The sequence below is a fragment of the Silurus aristotelis genome (assembly GCF_946808225.1).
Source record: "Silurus aristotelis genome assembly, chromosome: 29".
Taxonomy (NCBI): domain Eukaryota; kingdom Metazoa; phylum Chordata; class Actinopteri; order Siluriformes; family Siluridae; genus Silurus; species Silurus aristotelis.
This window is the reverse complement of record NC_139602.1, coordinates 11185552-11207793: the sequence shown is the minus strand read 5'-3', so window position 1 is coordinate 11207793 and position 22242 is coordinate 11185552. Positions and strand designations below refer to the sequence as shown.

The 22242-nt window shown below is 42.9% G+C and overlaps 2 protein-coding genes across 9 annotated transcripts in view; one reads left to right on the top strand and one right to left on the bottom strand.

The window, feature by feature from the left end:
* The window catches only part of megf6b (multiple EGF-like-domains 6b), an 88896-nt gene that overhangs the window by 44151 nt on the left and 22503 nt on the right, over positions 1-22242 (top strand). Inside the window, exons 25-41 of one of the 2 annotated variants that reach the window (XM_083535235.1) lie at positions 987-1115; positions 1218-1346; positions 1500-1628; positions 1713-1841; positions 3244-3372; positions 3585-3713; positions 3850-3978; positions 4099-4230; positions 4523-4651; positions 4731-4859; positions 6367-6495; positions 6713-6841; positions 6985-7113; positions 8138-8266; positions 8917-9045; positions 10293-10325; positions 10831-11557. In XM_083535235.1, coding sequence (XP_083391361.1) covers positions 987-1115; positions 1218-1346; positions 1500-1628; positions 1713-1841; positions 3244-3372; positions 3585-3713; positions 3850-3978; positions 4099-4230; positions 4523-4651; positions 4731-4859; positions 6367-6495; positions 6713-6841; positions 6985-7113; positions 8138-8266; positions 8917-9045; positions 10293-10325; positions 10831-10901 — 2042 coding nt within the window. In that variant the 3' untranslated portion in view covers positions 10902-11557. Of the gene's footprint in view, positions 1-986; positions 1116-1217; positions 1347-1499; positions 1629-1712; positions 1842-3243; positions 3373-3584; positions 3714-3849; positions 3979-4098; positions 4231-4522; positions 4652-4730; positions 4860-6366; positions 6496-6712; positions 6842-6984; positions 7114-8137; positions 8267-8916; positions 9046-10292; positions 11558-22242 lie in introns of those variants that run through there. The other variant, XR_014532452.1, reaches the window with a different exon arrangement.
* Positions 13992-22242, bottom strand: part of kcnab2a (potassium voltage-gated channel subfamily A regulatory beta subunit 2a) — a 61874-nt gene continuing 53623 nt past the window's right edge. For all 7 annotated transcript variants that reach the window (XM_083535365.1, XM_083535368.1, XM_083535367.1 and 4 more), the window contains 8 exons: positions 21779-21822; positions 21231-21317; positions 20509-20594; positions 20175-20295; positions 19185-19279; positions 17265-17385; positions 14958-15046; positions 13992-14521 (listed from right to left, as the gene is read on the bottom strand). In XM_083535365.1, coding sequence (XP_083391491.1) covers positions 14432-14521; positions 14958-15046; positions 17265-17385; positions 19185-19279; positions 20175-20295; positions 20509-20594; positions 21231-21317; positions 21779-21822 — 733 coding nt within the window. In that variant the 3' untranslated portion in view covers positions 13992-14431. The remainder of the gene's footprint in view (positions 14522-14957; positions 15047-17264; positions 17386-19184; positions 19280-20174; positions 20296-20508; positions 20595-21230; positions 21318-21778; positions 21823-22242) is intronic.

Here is a 22242-nt window from a genome sequence, read left to right as displayed (position 1 = left end):
CTCAGGTCATCCACACGCTTCACACACTCCTCCTCAGGTCATCCACACGCTTCACACACTCCTCCTCAGGTCATCCACACGCTTCACACACTCCTCCTCAGGTCATCCACACGCTTCACACACTCCTCCTCAGGTCATCCACACGCTTCACACACTCCTCAGGTCATCCACACGCTTCACACACTCCTCCTCAGGTCATCCACACGCTTCACACACTCCTCCTCAGGTCATCCACACGCTTCACACACTCCTCCTCAGGTCATCCACACGCTTCACACACTCCTCCTCAGGTCATCCACACGCTTCACACACTCCTCCTCAGGTCATCCACACGCTTCACACACTCCTCCTCAGGTCATCCACACGCTTCACACACTCCTCCTCAGGTCATCCACACGCTTCACACACTCCTCCTCAGGTCATCCACACGCTTCACACACTCCTCCTCAGGTCATCCACACGCTTCACACACTCCTTCTCAGGTCATCCACACGCTTCACACACTCCTCCTCAGGTCATCCACACGCTTCACACACTCCTCCTCAGGTCATCCACACGCTTCACACACTCCTCCTCAGGTCATCCACACGCTTCACACACTCCTTCTCAGGTCATCCACACGCTTCACACACTCCTTCTCAGGTCATCCACACGCTTCACACACTCCTTCTCAGGTCATCCACACGCTTCACACACTCCTTCTCAGGTCATCCACACGCTTCACACACTCCTTCTCAGGTCATCCACACGCTTCACACACTCCTTCTCAGGTCATCCACACGCTTCACACACTCCTTCTCAGGTCATCCACACGCTTCACACACTGCTTCTCAGGTCATCCACACGCTTCACACACTCCTTCTCAGGTCATCCACACACTTCACACACTCCTTCTCAGGTCATCCACACACTTCACACACTCCTCTGGTCATCCACACAATTAGGTGGTTTACTTTTCTCATGACTGCCCTCTTTCTCTTTCCCAGAATGCCCTGCTGGGTTTTTCGGCCTGGGCTGCCATCAGCGCTGCCAGTGTGACAACGAGGCATCATGTGACCATGTCAGTGGGGCGTGTACCTGTACTGTGGGATGGACAGGAACCTTCTGTGAAAAACGTAAGATATTTCCCTGCCTTTGGTTATATACAGTGTGTGTATGTATTGTTAAATACTGTGTGTGTGTGTGTGTGTGTGTGTGTGTGTGTGTGTGTGTATCAGCCTGTCCTCAGGGTTATTACGGATCAGATTGTCGGCACAGGTGTGTGTGTGTGAATGGAGGACACTGTGATCACGTCAGTGGGAAGTGTTTGTGTCCTGCAGGATGGATCGGGCCGCAGTGTAACCAGAGTGAGTCTGAGAGTCACCAGAGAGATGAGATGATCTCAATAATCAGAATATTCTGAGAAACACACAGCTATGTTCAAAACTCCTCTTCTCTTCTCTTCTCTTCTCTTCTCTTCTCTTCTCTTCTCTTCTCTTCTCTTCTCTTCTCCATTCCAGCGTGTCCACTTGGTTTTTACGGTGAGGGTTGTTCTCAGACCTGTGCTTGTGAGAACACTGAGAGATGCCACGGCGCCACGGGACAGTGTGTGTGTACGGCTGGATGGATGGGACTGAACTGCTCACAGAGTGAGAAATAAATCTGAATCTCAGCAGCGTCTCAGTATTGTGTTATGAGGTCTGTCTGAGACGAAGCATGCTTTATTTTCCCAGAATGCCTGGTGGGTTTGTTCGGGTTGGGCTGCAGTCAGAGGTGCTTGTGCGAGAATGGAGGGAGGTGTGATCACGTGGATGGACGCTGTACCTGTCCGAGTGGGTGGACGGGACCAGCTTGTGAGCGCGGTGAGTATCGGTGGGAGAGGGGGGGAGAGAGAAAGAGGGAGAGAGAACGAGAGAGAGAGAGAGAGAGAGAGAGAGATGCAATAAAAAAACAACACACAAGACCACAAAACTAACCAGAACAACAAAACTACATACAGTCCACTTGTCCAAACAACATTAAGTGCAACAACCAAACACACTAACACTGTAACAGTGCAGCACTGAGCAGGTCCCAGAGCCGAATGATCCAGATTAACATGGCAGAGGTAGAGCTGTGACTTACTGCAGACACAACAAGAAAATAAACATCTGGTTTTATAATTTTTTTATTGTTTAATTTTTTTTGTGATTATTGAGATATGAATCACGTCAGCCACCATAATGGAGATGATGCACATCACTACATTTTTAGGGTGTACATGTGAAACGTTCTCCAGCACTCTCACGCCAAACTCTATTCAATACCTCGATGTAAATATCATGACCTTTAGTCATTTAGTGCTATTTATTTATTTTTATGTTTTTTTGGCACGGTTTTCTAATTGACTCCCCTGAGCTCCGTCTGTGCTGCTCTGCTGCTCTTTCAGCACTAAACCCAGTCAACACATTCACCATAATAACATCCAGGACACATGGAAGCTGTTAAATCCAATTAAATCATTAACCAATTAAAAAACACTGCTGTTAAAGTCGTCTGGGGGGCAAAGTCGACAAAAAAGATCAGACTGGAGTTGTGCGGAAACGTATAAATGATATAAATGCTATTTCTGTACTTGGAACTCAATCTGGGGATTTATGATGCAGTTCTGACATCATCGAGTCTCCTGCCGCTGTTTGGCAGCACGTTAGCGCCAAACGGCGCTAAATGGCGGTGAGAGTTTATGGGCGCTTTCGGTCTCACGCTGTCTTTTAGACCACCTCAGGCGTAAACCTCCGTCTCCTGCCTGCCTCCAGCGGGCTTCTAATAACGCTAATAACACTTAGTAGTGCAGCTCTTGCAATCCTGTGTGTGTGTGTGTGTGTGTGTGTGTGTGCGTGTGTGTGTGTGTGTGTGTGTGTGTGTGTGTGCTTGCAAACCAGACACATCTGGAAGACTTCTGGTAATACAAATGTTCGACTGCACGCCAGTTTGAAATCTAATTCACTTCAGGTTATTAGTGTATAAACACAGAGTCATTTTTCCGAGTGGAAGCAACACATCTGCAGATAATACCGACTTCCTGTTAATTACAGAGCAATTATATCTAATTACTACACGTCCTTAATCTGTGGAGCTGCTCACATACACACACACACACACACACTTTATATAAACATATCATTAAAGCCTACAGTTTCCCAGCGTTGATAAGAATCAGTTGTTTTATTTGGGTTCGGTACAGAAGCCTGTATTTAGTGGTGTGTGTTTGCGGTGTGTGTACAGAGTGTGTCCCGGGACGCTTTGGGCCGGACTGTCAGCAGGAGTGTGAGTGTGAGAATGGAGGGCTGTGTGACGGGCAGACTGGACAGTGTGTGTGTGGACCAGGCTGGATCGGACAGCGCTGTGAGAAAGGTAGGAGTGGAGACGAGTGTGATCCGGTTCTGCTTTCCGGGATATTCTTCTCATTTTCAGACTCCTGTGTGGCAGATGATTCCTCCATTTACCTGCTGCATAGATACACAATCATATGACATAATTTTGTCAGAACCTGTTATAGATATATTGTGTGTGTGTGTGTGTGTGTGTGTGTGTGTGTGTGTGTGTGTGTGTGCGTGTGTGGTCAGCATGCACAGCAGGATGCTTTGGTGTGGGCTGTAACAATCACTGCGAGTGTGAACACGGAGCGTCTTGTCATCATGTCACTGGTAGATGTTTGTGTCCAGCAGGCTGGCGAGGAGCTCAGTGTGATAAAGGTCTGCTCATCATTCACTTTCTCACACACACACACACACACACACTAGATTTTAAGGCAAACCCTGGACTGTTTTTTGGACGTCTCAAAAAAGTTTTGGTAAAACTGTAACATCATTAATAACTCGTCTCTTTCAGCCTGCCTTCCTGGAACCTTCGGTACTGACTGCTCCCACGTGTGCACGTGTTCACAAGGTACTTCCTGCCACCACATCAGCGGAGAGTGTGGCTGCTCGCCTGGTTACACAGGCAACGGCTGTGAGCAGAGTGAGTGCAGCTGAAGTCGTACCTTCCCACACACACACACACACACACACACACACACACACACACACACACACACACACACACACACACACCTTATTTCAGTTTCCATATTTTTCACAGCTTGCCTGCCCGGTACCTTCGGCCTCAATTGTAATCAGGTGTGTCAGTGTTCGGAGAGGAACCAGCTCTGCCACCCAGTGTCAGGAGTCTGCTACTGCGCCCCGGGGTACACCGGGCCCCTGTGTGATCAGGGTAAGATGGACTTTATTTCTTTCTTTAAAAAAGTTAAATGTATTCATTCTTATATTTCTAATATGATTTCAACAATACAAGACATCATTTCCTGCAACAGACATGATTATTATTCTTTTTTTTTAAAGTGTCTGTTTGTATTTTTCTGGCCATAAATGAGCTCTAAACTCACATACAAATTTCCATAAATAAAAATGCCTAAAGCACACACAGCTCCTCCTACTGGGCATCATCTATAAAAATCACATACAGCCGCTTTAATCGGCTATAATTCCGTGTATTCCTGGTGTAGAGTGCGCTAGCGGGCGCTACGGTCCAGACTGCGAGCGAGAGTGTCGGTGTGTGAACGGCGGCGTGTGTGAGGCCACCACGGGCGCATGCAGATGTCCTCCTGGATTTGTTGGAGCTCAGTGCAACATCAGTGAGTCTTTTATTCCTGCACAATGAATAAACTCTTACATTTGCTGTAAGCGCTGTGTAATGTGCGCTTTCTGTTTCAGCGTGTCCACCCCGGCGTTACGGGCAGGACTGTGCCCACGTTGCCGTCTGCAGGGACGGGGTGAGGAACGACCCGGTGACAGGGAGGTGTGTGTGCGCTCCTGGGCGCCGAGGAGATGATTGTGGACAAGGTTCGTGACTGAGAAACAGTGTGTCTGGTTTTATAGATCAGCTACTGTACAGATAATTTTACAGGCACGTAGTTTTACAGGGTTTTTTTGGCCAAAAAATAAAGTTCTCAGGACTTAAACTCATGCGGGCGAGTGATTTGAATCCCTGAAGGGTGATTCGTTTCTGAGAGAATAAAAAACACAGACGTTTAACCCCTTACTGTTATTTTGCGGTCTAAAATCGTGTTCTCAGATCTTCACCAGATTCACGGTGTGTACCTGTATCCACGGTGTGGTAGAGTAAAAGTAAACACACCCCTGTGTTAGGGTTGATGATCTCAACACACACTGAATTTGGTGGAAATCTGAAGATGTTGTTTTTAGACCTAGAAAATCTGATCTTCACCAAATCTTCTGTTCTGGTTCAGTCACCTTCCAAAGCTGAGATGTGAAATGGTATGCTGTAGTATGGTACAGTGCAGTATTGCATAGAATAGTACAGGATCAAAACTAAATGCACCTCTGAGTTACTGTCTTACACTGCATAATGCACCAAAAAAACAATAAAAAGCATTCACCAAATTCACACTATTCATTAATGAATGTACTTGGCCTATAAAGACTAGGGAAGGAAGGAGGAAAGGAGGGAAGGAATGCAGTTTCACCTCTACCAGAAGTGCAAATAGTAGCAATTGTGCACCCTGACAAGTGCAGATAAATATGCAAATATATGTAGATTTATGTACAACAAATAAATCTAAAGACAGTGAAAATGTGCACGAGCTGGTGAGCAAGTGCACTAAGAATAAATATAAAGATGTACAGGGTGGGTGAAAAGTAACTAGGCAACATTTAATGGCTATAGAACTTGGTGACCTTCTGTTCATGCAGGATGAACCACCACGTTTTGTGCGTACGTGCGCGCGCACGTGATTAAAGCAGCATTTTCCAGAACGTTAGCTGGGACGACGTGGACCTCACAAATGATTTGCTTTTATTTTCCTCTGTAATAAAGAACATGTACAATTTGTTTGAATAAATTTGTATTTGTAATATGGACCAGTTTCTTTTCACCCACACTGTTTATACCACGTTCGTTACATATATTGTGCCTAACACACATCCTGCACTACTAGAACTTTATATACATGTATCTCTATCGTACTCCATTCATTCTGCTGTGATATGTGCAGTAGATGAGTGCTCTACAATACAGTGTGATGTTTTTACAATGCATGAGTCATTTTCATTCTCTCAACTTCCAAATCTGAAATATGGATTAGTGTGTGAAAGCACAGGGAAGATCACATCGTAAAATGTAGTATTATTAATGTATTTAATTATTTGGTGATTGGGATTTGCTGATGTCGTCTGTAATATGGAACAGAAATGGATTTAATGAGAGATTTTCCAGGGCTGAAGGTTTGACTGTACAGTGTGGGTTTATGTCCTCAGTCTCTGCTTGTATTTGGATATAAATAACAGAATGAAAAAATCTCCTAAACTCTGTGTGTGTGTATATACTCAGAGTGTGCTGCAGGCTGGTATGGTGTAGACTGCTCTCAGCGCTGTAACTGCAGTAATGGAGGTGTGTGTGACGGCGTCTCTGGGAACTGTACGTGTGGTCTGGGCTTCACTGGGCTGCACTGTGAGAAAGGTGAGGCTTCGTTATTACCATTAACATCAACAGCTACTTTTCATATTAGAACCGACCAATCAGACTATTTATTATGCACACATGCACCAATGAAATTAAAAAGTAGGCGGAGTTTAACACTCTTACTGTTATAAATCACGCTCCACACCTGGTCTTATTTCCAACTATTGCGTAGTGTAGAATGACTTTCTTTAAAAGGGTTGTGTGTGTGTGTCAGAATGCCCTGAGGGATGGTACGGTCCGAACTGTGTGCTGAAATGTGTGTGTCAGCACAACAACACATGTGATGGGGTGACAGGAACCTGCCGGTGTGGACCAGGGTACTACGGTCACGTGTGTGAGCATGGTGAGGTTCTCTCTCTCTCTCTCTCTCTCTCTCTCACTCACTCACATCTCTAACCCTCAGGGACATTGTTAATCATTAGCCCAGCAGTTTTCTCTTACTTCTTTTCAGCAAGTTGTGTGTGTGTGTGTGTGTGTGTGTTACAGTTTGTCCAGTAGGTCTGTATGGACATCGGTGTCAGCAGCACTGTGAGTGTATGAACGGAGCTCTGTGTCGTCCCAGTGATGGACGCTGTATCTGCTCTGCTGGTTACTGGGGGTCACAGTGCCAGAAAGGTTACACATCTATACACACACACACACACACACACACACACACACACCTATACACACGGGCTGAAATATAAGGAGTAACACATTTAAGACGTTACACCAAATCTTCACTTGTTACTCCTCGATTATGTGCAAATATTCTGAAACGTGACCAGGAGCCAGATTCAGAAATGACAATTAATCAATACTGTATAACGACAATTTGGGTGTTTTTATGATCCTGATATCGGTGATGAAGTGAATGTAATTCGTTTCTGTACTTAAGTTTTGTCACGTATCTGAACTTTACTGAAGTTTTTCCATTTGTGGAGATTTTTACTGTAACTTCACTCCATCACAAACTCACACGTTTTACTTTTTACTACATTTAGTGAAATCAGTCGAGTCTTTTTAATAATGAGGATAAAAAAAACTTATTCTCGTGTGAGAAACAACCAATCAGGATCGAGCGCACGCTCTGTTTTACACGTGTTCTGATCAACGCTCGGTGCAGCTACTGATCACCAACATACAGTTCAGCATCAGTTCAACATCAAGCAGAACATTTAGAGAGGAATCAATGATGAAGAAACTCCAGACTCGAACTCGACACAACACACGTGACCTCATTTACACGTTTTTATTTAAAGGTTTTTGTGCTCATAATAATTGTAATAGAAATCAATCAGTGTTTGAGTCATTAATATCATTCTATTAATAGATCAGTGTGCTGAGAGTCACATTCGAGTCTTTACACAGAAACATAAATCATAGCACTTTGGACACTTAAGTACATTTGAGGGCAAAAACTTGAAACTTTCACTTGAGTAAAAGTAGAAAAAGGAGCACTGGAGTAATATTTACTGAGTGTATCGTTACTTTTACTCAAATACATTGTGCACTTCGTCCACCGCCGCCTGAGAGTCAAAGCGTGAAGAAAAAAAGATCGATTTCCCAAACCATCATCTTCTTCCACTAAACAAACCGATTATTTCATCTCAAATCTTATACGAATAATGAAACTCTTCCCAACGCCCCTGTGTTTCAGCGTGTGAGCGGAAAACGTACGGGCCGAATTGCTCCAAGTCATGTGACTGTGCAGACGGTACACGGTGTGATCCAGTGAGTGGCTCCTGCCTGTGTGCACCGGGGAAAACCGGACCCAGCTGTGACGCAGGTGAGTTTCTGAACCAATTACAAAAGTTATTGGATACGCTATGCTGGCAAAAGTATTGGGACACCAGACTTCTCCAAACTTTTGGTTTTGCTGGAAGATCTCCTGCAATAGAGCTCTGACCCTATTTGGGATGAATGTGAACGCTGACTGCACCCCAGACCTCCTCCAATAAACTACATCACTACCTGACTTCACCAAAACCCTTATGGCTGAATGAATCTCCACAAAATCTATTAGAACAGTAAACTGGGATTAAACGTTTAAGTGGATGTTCAAGAAGCACATAGCAGCAATCTTATGCTCAGGTGTCCACAAACTTTTGGCCATAAAGTGTATTACAGTAAACTTATAAAGCACTTAGTCTGTAATAAACAGCTGAAACTGGAGACTCCTTTAATGTTAAATCCTCCATCACCACATTAATGATCTGATATTAAAAACTGTTTCTGAAACTAGTTTGTTAGTATTTTATGTTCTGTTTCTGGGGTATGAGTTTTTACTACAGAAACACACAAACACTCATCACGTGAACGTGAACGTCGGAGCTACAGATCAGTCAGCTTTCAGCATTACACCGATTGTGATACGATTTCTCCAGACGTTACTCTGTAGTCTTTTATTGTGTGTGTGTGTGTGTGTGTGTGTGCTAGACTGTGGAGTGAACCGGTTCGGACCAGACTGCTCATTAAGCTGCGAGTGTGAGAACGGAGCGCAGTGTGACAGTCGTAACGGGCGCTGCGTCTGTGTGAAAGGATGGATCGGTCCCACGTGTACAGAAGGTAAAGACGCTTTCTTCTTTCTTTAGCTCCACACCTGAGTTTCTGTTCCTGTTTAGAACTTTGGCTGTGAAAAGTGGGGAAACACCTGTTTTTTTTTTAACGTTGAATTTTGTTTCTATGCAACAAAACCAGTAAAAAAGCAAAACCACACAGTAATTGGACACTGAATGAGTGGATGAAATGGGACATGTTTGTGTCTACCAAAAGAACTTGTGTGAGACGGAGAACAGGAGAGAAGATGTGATCAGAGTGTCTCAGCCCCACACTCACACATGGAGGTGGAAGGTTAATGGTTTGAGGTTGTTTTGGAGAAGAGAAGATTCCGGAAAGTGAAATGAATCCTGGACCAACACATCGCCCGTTCCGTACTTCATCACCATGCAGTTCCGTCTGGACTGCGGCTCTTCCAACTTCACCGTACAACGAGGTGATGAGCCGAAGCTCCATCATCGAAACTGTTGATCATGGAACGTCCTGCCCAGTCACCACACCTGAATCCTATTGAACTTCTCTGGGATGAAGAAGAAAAGTCCAACTAGTGAAGAACATCTTAGGCGTGTTTTAAAAGAGCGTTTGGAGAAACGAAGTGTCCGGATGCTGAGAGTGTGTGAAGCTTTTCCTCATGATAAAGGAGGAGTTTTCACTTAGAATAAAGTGGAACATCTGGATATTAATAGATTTGTTGGTCAGTCAATCATCAGACTTTCACATCACATGAGTTTGTTGCATAGAAATGAAAGGAACATGAAAAAGGTGTTTCCACGCAGTCCACAGGAAACATTAAGAGCATTTTTTAGATTACATACAACCTGTAATACTGCTGCATTCATTTGGGTACTGGTACTGACCCGACCCTCAATTACTTATATCTGATACTGCATGATGTTTCTCTTAAAATACCAGGAGGCCCAAAAGTTTTTGGACATTTAAACATTCCATCTCCCCCTTTGCTGTTATAACCAGCTCCACTTTTCTGAGATTCATGCAGCTGCAAGTGTGTTAGTAAAGTCAGGTACTGATGTAGGTGAGATGATGAGGAGGTTCCTGGGATTGTGCAGTCAGTGATCACATTTATCCCCAATGGTGTTCAATCAATCAGGTGTCCCAAAACTTCTGGCCATTTAGTTTTCGGTGTACAGTTTAATAAGTGGTAGAAAGCAGGTAAAGACCAGAACCACTGCTTGTGAACAAGAACGTGTGTGTGAGAAGAAACATGGAAATGGTGTGTAATCTGCTCATGTCCACAGATGGACCTCCACCGCTGAGCAGCCAGGACATGGGTGAGGAGTTGCTGCAGCTAAACAACGTGTTATAGCGCACACGCGCACACACACACACACACACACACACACACACACAGTGAAGCAGCTAAAGAAAAAGTGGAGAGATCTGTTCTTCCTCTTGGGCTTCACTCACCTGCTTCATCTCTGCATGTGGAAGACTGTGAGGGACAACACACACGTCACGCTCTGAGAAGCCATTGGTCATGTGTGTGTTCTGTGAGCTGCACTGACGACCACACACACACACACACACACACACAGAGCACTTTAACCCACATTTTTGTGTTTCATAGACTTTTGTTGTAGGATCAGCAACTTCTCGTCTCACACACACACACACACACACACTTGTTTCAGGACACTTGAATTTATGAGCTTTTTGTTTCTGATTGTTATATTTGTTATATGCATTATATTCCTTTCTTGTGACATAAAAGAGATTCTCATCATCACGACACAGTTTTCTCTTGATCTTCACAAACATTGTTTCCTTGTGTTCCAGTGTATTCAGCATCAGCGCAGCATCATGGAGAACATTCATTCGGTCTAAAGTCGAATACCAAAAAAAATTAAGTACTGACTACGGGGGAAACAATGTTTATGTTGAGATCACGAGAAATGAAGAAAGAAATATTTTAATGTATGTCCTTCTGTAGTTACTCGTTCCCACACACACAGATTTACCTGGAACTTAAATCCACCAAAGTGATTAGTTTTTGGGCACGTTTGGTGTCAAGAATTGGTTTCTATACTTTTTTTTATTTTTTTGGAGTGAGGCTATGAAGCTAACGAGGCTACCGAGTAAAACAGAAGATACACACGTGTCAAAAGTGAAGCAGGATAGTGTAGAAAGTGGAAGCTGTTTCTCAGACCAACAGCATTAAACCTTCTCTTACTGGCCAGCGTCATGAGCAGCTCCTGCCGGGTTCCTCTAGCTGGGATGAAACCTCTAAAATCTATAAATAAAAAATAGAATCTGTAACGAGCAGATGGAAGTAAACACAGTTGTGTGTATTAGAAGAGCATTAGGTTTTTTTCATGGTGCTAATTTGCTTGTATTGAATTTATAATCAGCAGTTATGTACTATAATAATAATAATACTGCAGTGGCCTTATTTAAGGCCTGATCTCAAGGGTGATGTATTTATATATGATGGACATTTAAATGTTTTTTTAAAGACTGTTGTTTGTGATAAAAAAAAAACCCCCAAAAAAAACTGAAATCCTAAGCGCCGGATTGTGTCATTTATTTATTTTTAAATGGAAATAAAACTTATATATTAAAAAAAAAAAAAAAAAAAAAAGCAGAGGAGACGAAACAGTCATTAATATTTTATCATTTCCATTTCAGAGATACTGAAGCTGTACAGATCTAAATTTCAATTCAAGCACAATGCAGTTAGCAATGCCTGCTAATGAAAGTAAAAAAAAAAAAAAAGAAAAGAAAAAGAAAAAAGGCCGAAAGTGATCACATCCATGTTCTATGTATATATGTACAAAGGTCAAACTATATACAGATATCTGTCTGGATGTACAGAATCGCTCCACGCACAGGTGGAAAATGTAAGCTTGGCGTTTGTATACATTATACAGAGTTCTTTAAAATGCATAATCAGTGCAAACAGATGCTCATCATCATCATCATCTCAGGGCAACGAAGAATCCCTCTCCTTTATTCCCTCTGAACGTAAAAAATTATTTTCAGCCGAAGATGCTTTAGAAGCAGATTTCAGATCACCACAATCAGCCATGTGCTTAATCTAATTATAATAAAAACAAACAAACGCGTTTCATGTGGAAAAGTTAAAGCACTGTTCCTTTTCCATCTCTTTACGCTTTTCAGTATAGATGAGAAGACGACGAAAAAGCGCGACACGTTTCTCTAGTGAACGAGTTTCGACAGCAAGCGAGTACCACTGATAAATTTTTTCTTTTTGCTAATTGATATCTCAGATGCAGTACTTACTCATGACCACGCGTGGCGCTAGTGCACTACAGAACGCTGTACTAATGATCGCAGCGCAGACGAACACACAGTAATGCCCTTCTTTCCTGAGATCGATCTCCAACACAGAAACAGGGCGACGCCGGAAACCAAACCAACAACAAAAAAAAGCACATGCGGACGAGACTTTTGACGTTTCCACAAATTAAACAGACGAAAACACGGCGATTTTTTTTTTTTTTTTTTTACGTGTTAAACATTTTCAAAGATCCAGAACCTTTTTTATTTTTTACCTCCGAGAAGTCCTAAATGTTCGAAACACACACACACACACACACACACACACACACACACACACACAGCAGGAGAAACAGATCTACTGTATGGAGCACAGTGATGTGTAGCGTCTAAACATAAACTAAACCAAAGCACAACTATAAGGTTTTGACCTCAAATTCACTAATCTAATCTAATCTAATCTAATCTTCATACGACTCGTTTCGTCTGATTTTTTCCCCCTCAAGTCTGAAAACGTGGGACTGAATAACAATCGATAAAGTGCAATCAATGCTATAAAAGCTGCTCCGGTATACGTTTCTTTTTCTCCCCTCGTCCTGTGAGACGCGGTCGATTTATCGGGGGGGGGGGGGGGGGGGGGGGGTGTGTGTGTGTATCGGTTTAAGGCAAATAAAAGCGTCCACAGAAATGCATAAATGAAAACTCGCACACGCAAACTTAATGCATAGTGTGCAGATTTCATCGAGAAATCGCTCGTAAGTCGTTTTTCCATCGGCTGCGTCTGAACTCGTTGGTACGTGATGCAGAAAAAGATCTAATGACATTCCTAACATATAGCAAATATATATACGTGTTTATACGCCTAAGTATCTTGGCCAGAGTGAGTATATATATATTTATATATACACGTGAGAGGAGGCGTTTCATTCCTTTTGTTTATTATATAGAGAACATGCTGTTAGATGATTTTCTCACTGGGTAGCGGATTGGATACAGTGAGACGTGTTACAGACAGAGCTCAGGGGGTTTATCAGCATCTTTGGCTTTAGCCACGTGTGTGTGACGACAATTACGTCCGGCGTCTAAAAGTGAGACACGGCATGCGCAATAAACATATTCAAACACGCGTCGCGGTTCCGAACAGATGCTCGTAAATAAACTGCAGGCGTGAAAGACTGATATATTTATACTGTATATATATTTAACGCCGTCAATAATAAATACGCAAAACGCTCAATATTTCTTTTTTTTTTTTTTTGCCAGGATGCAGAAACTGGGTTTGGGATATAATCGGTTACTGCTCTGAGGGCGGAGGGGGAGGGAGTTGTATATCTCAGGGCTGTTGATCAGAAAATGCACAAACAATACAGAGATACAAAAACAAAATGATGCACGTAGTTGTGTTTAAACACCGGAGCCTCCCATAGCCACACCCTCTGATGGGCTCTTAAAGTGCTGATTGGCTCATCTGCGAAAAAAAGGGGAGGGGGGCGTGTGCAATCGGGACGCAGACGACAGTGAATGGTTGCAGGATAGATAGACAGACAGACAGACAGACAGACAGAGATAGATAGATAGATAGATAGATAGATAGATAGATAGATAGATAGATAGATAGATAGATAGATAGAAATTGAGACAAACAGACCTCACGAGTGATTATGGGAGACGTGCAACGAACCATTAACCGATCAGCTGGATGAACTTAAGCGCTGTATTCATTTTTTACACACACACTTTTTTGGTCAAATATGCATTGAAGTATTAAAAAAAAAAAAAAAAAAAAAAAGAAAGAAATTCCCTACAGCCAAGCGAGCAGGTGCCATTTCTTTTGTCCCCTTTCTTACCATTCTTAATTTTTTTTTCTTCCTAACTCTTCCGTCTTTCTGTTAAATTGTAATAAAATGGTACCTTCTCTTTTCTCAAAATAAAACCCCAAATCATTTTAAACCCCAGGTGTGAAGTTTGTACTTGTCTACGAGGCTTCTCTTGCAGGGTCGGAGTGTGTAACCTGTCGGTCTCATGCGCTGCTTAATCATTCAGTAAAAGCTCAAGCTGACGAACGGAGGAACAGGCAAAGGGCTCGGGGCAGGGCGGCCCCTGGGCTCCGCACTCACACACACACACACACACACGCGCACTACGAGCGGTAGTCCTTTTTACTGTAGGGCTTGTTCCCCAGTATGCTGTCCACCTCGTGCACGATGGAGGACGACAACTTCGGAAGGACCTGCGGGAGGAAAAAAAAAGAAAGAAAGAAATCACAATTACTGGGCTGAACAACAGTCGAACCTGCACACGCTGTAAAAGCTCTCTCTTTCTCCATGGAGCATTTACGACATCGCGGGGTTCAGCAGTGTCCGCTTGGTGGTGCTGGGATTTAAACTCATGACCTTCTGACCAGAAGTCCAACATCTTAACCACTGAGTTTCCCAAACCTCCTGATTTTATGGTCAGGTGTCCACAAACTTTTGTCTATACAGTGTAGGTAATTGTAGATTAACAGCATGACATGGCTGTGTTTAAATACTTTACAGGTCACTTGGCTCAGGTGTGCTGGAGGTTAAATTATTTTTTAAGCAAGTATAATAAGTAAGGAGAAGGACAAAAAAAAAAAAAAATGACCACCATCCTGACTGTGTGGTTGTGCAGCATGATGTTCTCACCTGTATCGCTCCTATATTCTCCATGAGCTGTTCCGTGTTGGAGGCTCCTAAAAGCACAGAGCTGACTCCTTCATTCCTTAGGCACCACGCTGCAGAGGATCAGCACATAATCACACCTGATACAACACTAACACTACCACACTAACACACACACACACAGACAGACAGACACACACTCTCTCGGCCGTCCATAACAAGCTCAAAGATTTCAAACACTGCAGAAAATAAAGCCATATCTAAAATGAACACACACTGTAGTTAACTCTACCACCCATACTCTCACACACACACACACACTCTCACACACACACACACACACACACACACACACCTCCAAGCCATCAGACCACACCGTTACCATAGCTCCCAACACCAGGGCAGAGATAATGCATTTGTTTTTTTGTTTGTAAAAAAGAAATCGCAGAGAGGTTTAGAGTCGGAGGTGAGATAAGCCATGTGCTGACCGCTGCAGCTCCCTCAGGATCACGCATGCAACACACACACACCCACACACACACACCCACACGTGGAGAAAACTCTGCGGGGATCTGACATGTAGAACGTGTGTTTTATACAGTGTTGTGTAAATCGATCTTCAGAACTGCACATATCAGTTCATTCTTTTAGATTAAACTGAATTACACACACACACACACACACACACACGCACGCACGCACGCGATTAGCCTTCAAAAAATGAACTGCACCAACATCTATTTAGAAACGTTTAGAGGGACAGCTACATCGGTACCAGTGCTGCAGTATAGATCAGTACTATCGGTACCAGTGCTGCAGTATAGATCGGTACTATCTGGTATATGGAAAAGAACCATCAGTTGTGGTGTAACTGTAGGGATCAGTCTGATAAGTACCGGTGCTGGTGGCTTGGTCAGGAATTTGCAGCTGGGTGAGGAAACAGGGATTAATGGAGTTCAGGAGGAAATGGCAGGGGCTGATGAAATGCAGGGGCGTGTCCAGGTTTAAAATGAATGATGTATATTTTTTGGTTTAGGTTCCTTCCCTAGAGTTCCTCATCTCCCCTTATGTGTTTGGAAACCAGTTTAAAAACAAAAACGTAATAGCGTTCTTTACACATGAAGGACTTTGTGTTAGACTGTACATTTTAAAATCACAGACACTTGTTTAAGCGGCTGAATTACGTTCCATCACTCCCTCTTAGAGCTCATAGTATTTATTCATTTAAATCTATAGAATCACATACAGAAAACAAATGTTTGCTGTGAATTATAAATGGTCATTATAAATAATTGAACACTTATGTCAGAATTTCTATACAGCTCCTTTGTGACGGTGTTAAAGTGTATCACAGTTGCACGAGTGTAAGAAGAGCTTTCTTCTTTTCTTTCCTTTATACCATGTCAGTACCAATTCTATGGCTAGATTCATGGTGAAAGCCAGGTTTAATTATACAAATATTAAACTAAATAATATGTTTAATATACATTTTTTTCTACAAATCTAAGACTAAATTTGGATAAAATTGATTAAAAACCTTTACAAAAGTATCAACAATAAACAGTTTTCTCAAAGGGGTAAAAGTATTACAGTCCAGCAAAAAATGTTGAATGGACATTGGATTCTGCCAGAAGGGATATTTTGGGGAATTTTCTCCTGATGATAAAAATGTATTGCTATAGTTTTGAGTGTCCTATCAGTCATCCGACAAATAACTTCATCCCAGCGATTATTAAAATTAAACATGTCTCCCTCCCCACAATACCAAGATTTCTTTCTTTCACTGATCCCAGTGAGATGTTGAAAAGTTTTCTGACCCCACTGGTTTAAATGATTGCAGGTCTTATTCTGGATATGCCCCTGCTGTGTGTGTGTGTGTGTGTGTGTGTGTGTATATAATATGATAGGAGGTACTGTGTTCATCTCGGAATTTTGATTCCAGCTTGTTCAGAAGCTGGGGTCAGAGCACAGGGTCAGCCATGATACAACACCCCTGGAGAACAGAGGGTTAGGGGCCTTGTTCAGGGGCCCCAAAAATGGCAGCTTGGCGATACCGGGGCTTGAACCCCGACATTCTGATCAGTATCCCAGTGCCTTTTCCACTGGGCTCCCAGCTCATGGACTATAAGGGATTCACACTTTCACTCGGTCACACCATCATTCACACACTCATTCAGTCTAGTTTTTGGTCTGAGAATGAAGATGGAAGGGTGTGTTGAAGGGTTCAGAGTGTGTGTTTGGGGCTTGCGGAGAGAAAGAGAGAGCGAGGTTCAGGACGGACGGACAGACAGACAAAAAGAGAGAGAGCGGCAGTGTGTGTGTTTAGCGTACCGATGGCGAGCTGTGGCAGCGTGCACCCCAGCCGCTCGGCGATGGCCTGCAGCTCTTTCAGCTTCGTCTGCTGACGCCGGCCCTCCTCGCTCAAGATCTTGTCCTTCAACCACTGGTAGCCCTGGTAATGACACAGCACACCTGCTCAAAAACAAGGGCCCTGTGCATGCATGCACAAACGCTGCTGCTGCTCACACACACACACACACACACACACACACACACACACACACACACACACACACACACACACACACACACACACACACACACACACACACACACACACACACACACTTTCCCAGCAGGGCTTGAATGAACAAGGGCCTGTTTTTAAACACGTGACTGTCTTTCCCAGCACCGACACAGACACATGATACACTTCCCTCTGTCTGAACAGCTTCAAAGGAGCAGTTAGGCAAAAAAAGGAAATAAAAATAAAAAAGTAATTAATAATGTTTACATTAATGAGCTCGTGTCAGTTGCAGTACACGAGTCCTTTCTGTTTTAATTTTTCCTAAACGAAAATAAGCGAAAAAGTTTCGGCCTGCACTGATTATAAAATTAATAAAAGTTTCTGGATGCCTGAGCACAGGATTGGTATGTGCTTTTTTTGAACACCACATTCCACATTTAATCCTTATTTTCTTTTATAAGAACCTCAACTCTTCTGGGAAGATGTTCCACTAGATTTTGTGGAGATTTGTGCTCATTCAGCCACTGTATTTCAGTGTTTACTTTCATCCTGAAGACGTTTAATAGGGTTGGAGCTCTATAGCAGAAGATTTTCCACTCCAAACCATGTAAAGCAGATCTTAATAGTCATGCTGGAACAGGTTTGGGTCTCCTAGTTTACAAGTGAGATGTAAGTACAGATGTGTGCCTGGGAACAGTTTGATGGCAGGACGAGGCCTTCTGGGGCACTGACTTATGAAGGCCGGTGCTCCCTGTGACTGTGCAAAATTCTTTTTCAATAGCACCTCATACGCATCATAATGTACTTAGATAAGTGTTTGGTTATGGTCTTGCTTCAACGGAACATAAAAACTGGAGAATCGGCTACATTTAGGATAAAAAGAAAATAATGGTTTTTTTTTTTTTGCCAAACTGACACTTTAAGACATGAACACACAAACACTGGTAAATGTAAATCTGGACCAATGAAATTGTAATAACTGTAATTAGCATTCGCATGTGTGTGTTTGTGTGTGTGCTGGGACAGCAGTTAAATGACTCCTTTAGATTAACAGTGGGAAGGGTTCAGTCTGTTTGATGATCCAAGCACTCATAGATCTGAAAAAAGCACAAGACCCATCACTGTCCAGATCACCAGCACAGTGTCGGGTTTTTACGGGACTCGCACACACAGGTGAGAACACGAGGAACGGAACATGAGCGAGGTGTTAGAGCGCTGAGGACACGAGGAGGTGAGGGGACGAGGTGAGCGCTCCAGCCAATGACCACCGGACCAACAGAGATACGATGCTGCATGCCACTTCACACGCACGTGAATATACTCTACACCACTGCACAAATTGTGGGAATGTTTATGTTCGTGTGTGTGTGTGTGTGTGTGTGTGTGTGTGTGTGTGTGTGTGTGTGTGTGTGTGTGTGTGTGTTATGAATATGGACAGCAGGCCCTAAATGTCCTCCTCAGAGTTACCACAGAGACACGCTCACATGACGGAACTACTCTAAAGGCTCATGCCATGACAAGGCACATTCACAGACAACACACACCCACAAGGAGGAAAAAAAAAAAAACACCCAACTAGAACCTGGAAGACACCAAGACATCCATTAGAACAACAGCGACACAGAGAACCACCGTACAGTACAAAGCCACAAATGTTGCAGAAATCTAGAAAGTAAAGACCAAAACATGGAGGGGTGATCAGAGACCGATGGGACACGGGGTACCTTGAGAGAGGCGCGAGAGTACGGAGGAACGCCGCTGTCGTATTTCCCTGAGATGATCCCACAGGCCAGTGGGGACCATGTCATTGCCCCTACACCTGAAACACACATACACACATGCTATATATTTAATATATAAAACACTCAGACGGTGTGAGGAAGCAGAATAAGTGTTAGTTGATCATTTTCCTATGAAAGAGAGAGAGAAGCTGTTGGAGTTAACTCCTGGTGCTGTTTTTCATTCCATTTCTGATCTGAAACGTTTTCTTCTCCACTTCTTCAAATTTATCTTGCGCCTCAAGCTCAGTAAAGATATTGTACAGAAGCTGTATGGAACTGAAACTGGATGTTACTATGGTTACAGGGGTTTATATGCAGCACATTCATTTAGATTCACCTGACAAATGCGAACTACCTGCGTGTGTTTAACACACACGAACTTCCAGCCAATCACAATCCAGTATTGTGATTAAACTTCGGTGTCAAGGTGAAAAATAGCATTAAAGTAGCGATAAACACTCGTTCAAGAAAGAAAAAGTAAGAAAAACAAAGAAACTGAAAAGAAAGAACCAATGAAAAAAAAAAGAAATAAGAAAAAGAACGGAAAAGAGAGAAAAGGAGAATTAAAAAAAAAAGAATTAAGAAGGAAAGAAAGAACTGTGCTTTATTCATGTCACATGTACATTACAGCACAGTGAATATCTCAGTGATGTAAGGAATCTGGGGTTAGAGCACAGGGTCAGCCATGATACAGCACCCCTGAAGCACTGAGGGTTAAGGGCCTTTTTTAGGGGCCCCAACAGTGGCAGCTTGGTGATACCGGGGTTTAAACTCTCGATGTTCCAATCAGTAACCCAGAGCTTTAACCACTGTGCTTCCACATTCCCCTCAGGTTACTCCTGTTATCCAGACAGCTTTAATGTAATCACCATGGGGTGAATCTCCTGCAGTCAGATATCTACAGTAAGGAGCGTGTGATTTGTGAACACTTACCGATCTTATGAAAGAGCTCTGGCAGCTGCACTTCGACCTTCTCTCTCTGGAACATGTGATACTCGGCCTGCTCGCAGATGGGGGGGATCTGGTTAAACTGGCGTGCCACCGAGTACGCTTCCTGCAAACACCACCACGAGTTTCAGCATGGGTTTGGTTGGATCTGGAGGCTGCGGAAAATTTTCTTGTCTGACCTTATGATGTTTATCGAAGCGCTAAAAGTGGCATTTACCACAACGCCCCGTGATTTGTCCTCAGGAGTTTCCTCGGCTTTTCCGAGACATTTGGTCTGATAGGAGCTCAGAGGAGAAGACGTGACTCTAAAGGTACTCACCATGATCTCCATGGGACTCCAGCGGGATGTGCCCCAGTACATCGCCATTCCTTGGTTGATCACGTGGGTCATCGCTCGCACCGTCTCTGCAATCAGATCGATTCATAAAAAAACCACACAACCGTCCAATTATTTATGGATCATATTCCCACCAGAAGAAAAATTACCAAAAGAGAAATAAAAAGCGATTGATCCCTTCTTTAATGAAGTATTTGATAGATTGCATTGAAATGACAAAGCAAAAGAGAAAAACAACAAGCTCCAGGATCAGGAGTTTTTACTGAGCATGAAAGTGCAGGGGGAAAAAAAAGCGTCTATATTCCCAAAAGTATTGGGACACCAGGCGTTTTTTCCACACATATGTGGTTCAACAAATAAACTTAGAGGCTCAAACTTGTGCAGGACGTCTTTGGCTGCAGTAACATAAACTCCAGTTTTCAGGGAAGATCTGGGACTTGATTTTGTGGAAATCTGTGTGACATTTCATTCAGCCACAGGCGTATTAGTGAAGTCAGGCACTGATGTAGATCAGGAAGTGAGGTGTTCAATAAGGATGGAGCTCTAAAGAAGGAGATCTTCCTCGAAATCCAACTCGAGGAAGATCCTATACACATGTGTGCTTCCAAACAGTTTGGAGAAACATCATGGCTGGAAAATTGAGGTGTCCCAATACTTTTGTCAATACAGTGCTGTAGCTACACAGTTTAGTGTCGTTATCTCACCTTCCATGGGTGTGTTGGGGTCAGGTCTGTTTGCGAACACCACGTCCACGTAGTCTAACTGCAATCTCTCCAGTGAAGCTTTTAAACCTGAGAAGTTTCAAACGCATTAACGTGTGTTCACTCCCCGTCACGCCACGTGAAGGAATAAACCCTAACGAGAACTCCCTCACACCCTTTCCTTCTGTTTATAAACATATAAACTCCTGCTAAAACATCAATCATACAGTCATTTCTATCATTCATGTCTTTATTCACATAGCAATGTATTTTTCTAATGATATTAAGCCCCGCCCCCAAAACAAATGTTATGTAAAATAACTTGAAAATTAATTAAAATGGCAATAAACACACACACAGGAGAAAAGGAGGAGTGTCTTATTAAGTACAAATTAATAAACAAAGAATGCATTTCAATTGATTTGACAGCAAACTGTATATTTCTTTTTTTTTTTTTACATTTCTATTTATCGCTTTTAAATATTCTGCAGACGCCGTCTCTCTCGTCCCCTCGCCCTCGGTGTTGTGTGTAGTTCTGAAGTTCAACTCACCTTCTATTATGTGCTTCCTGGAAAGTCCTCTTTCAGTCTCTGCCCTGAGAAAACATAAATAAATGGGTTCTGTAATGGGTTCTGTAATCAAATTCAACAAATATAATAAAAAACCCCATCAGGATCCACACACACACACACACACACACACACACACACACACACAAAATGAAAAGAAAATGAATTAAACTGTTGGAAGACTTTAATTACATTTTGAATTTCGACTCGAGCATGCTATTATCTCTGCTTCATTACAGCACATATGCATGCAGTAAAATAGGAAACAAATGAGTTCCTAAATATTTATTTATAGTACAGAAATATTAATAACACCGTGATTTTTTTTATTTCCTTTGAGTTATTGGATTTATTTCAGCGTTTGACTGGTAATTGATCCTGAAACTAAATCACTCAAACAGTAACACAAATCTCATCTGCTTTGAAAGTGTTCCGGACGGAGGTTC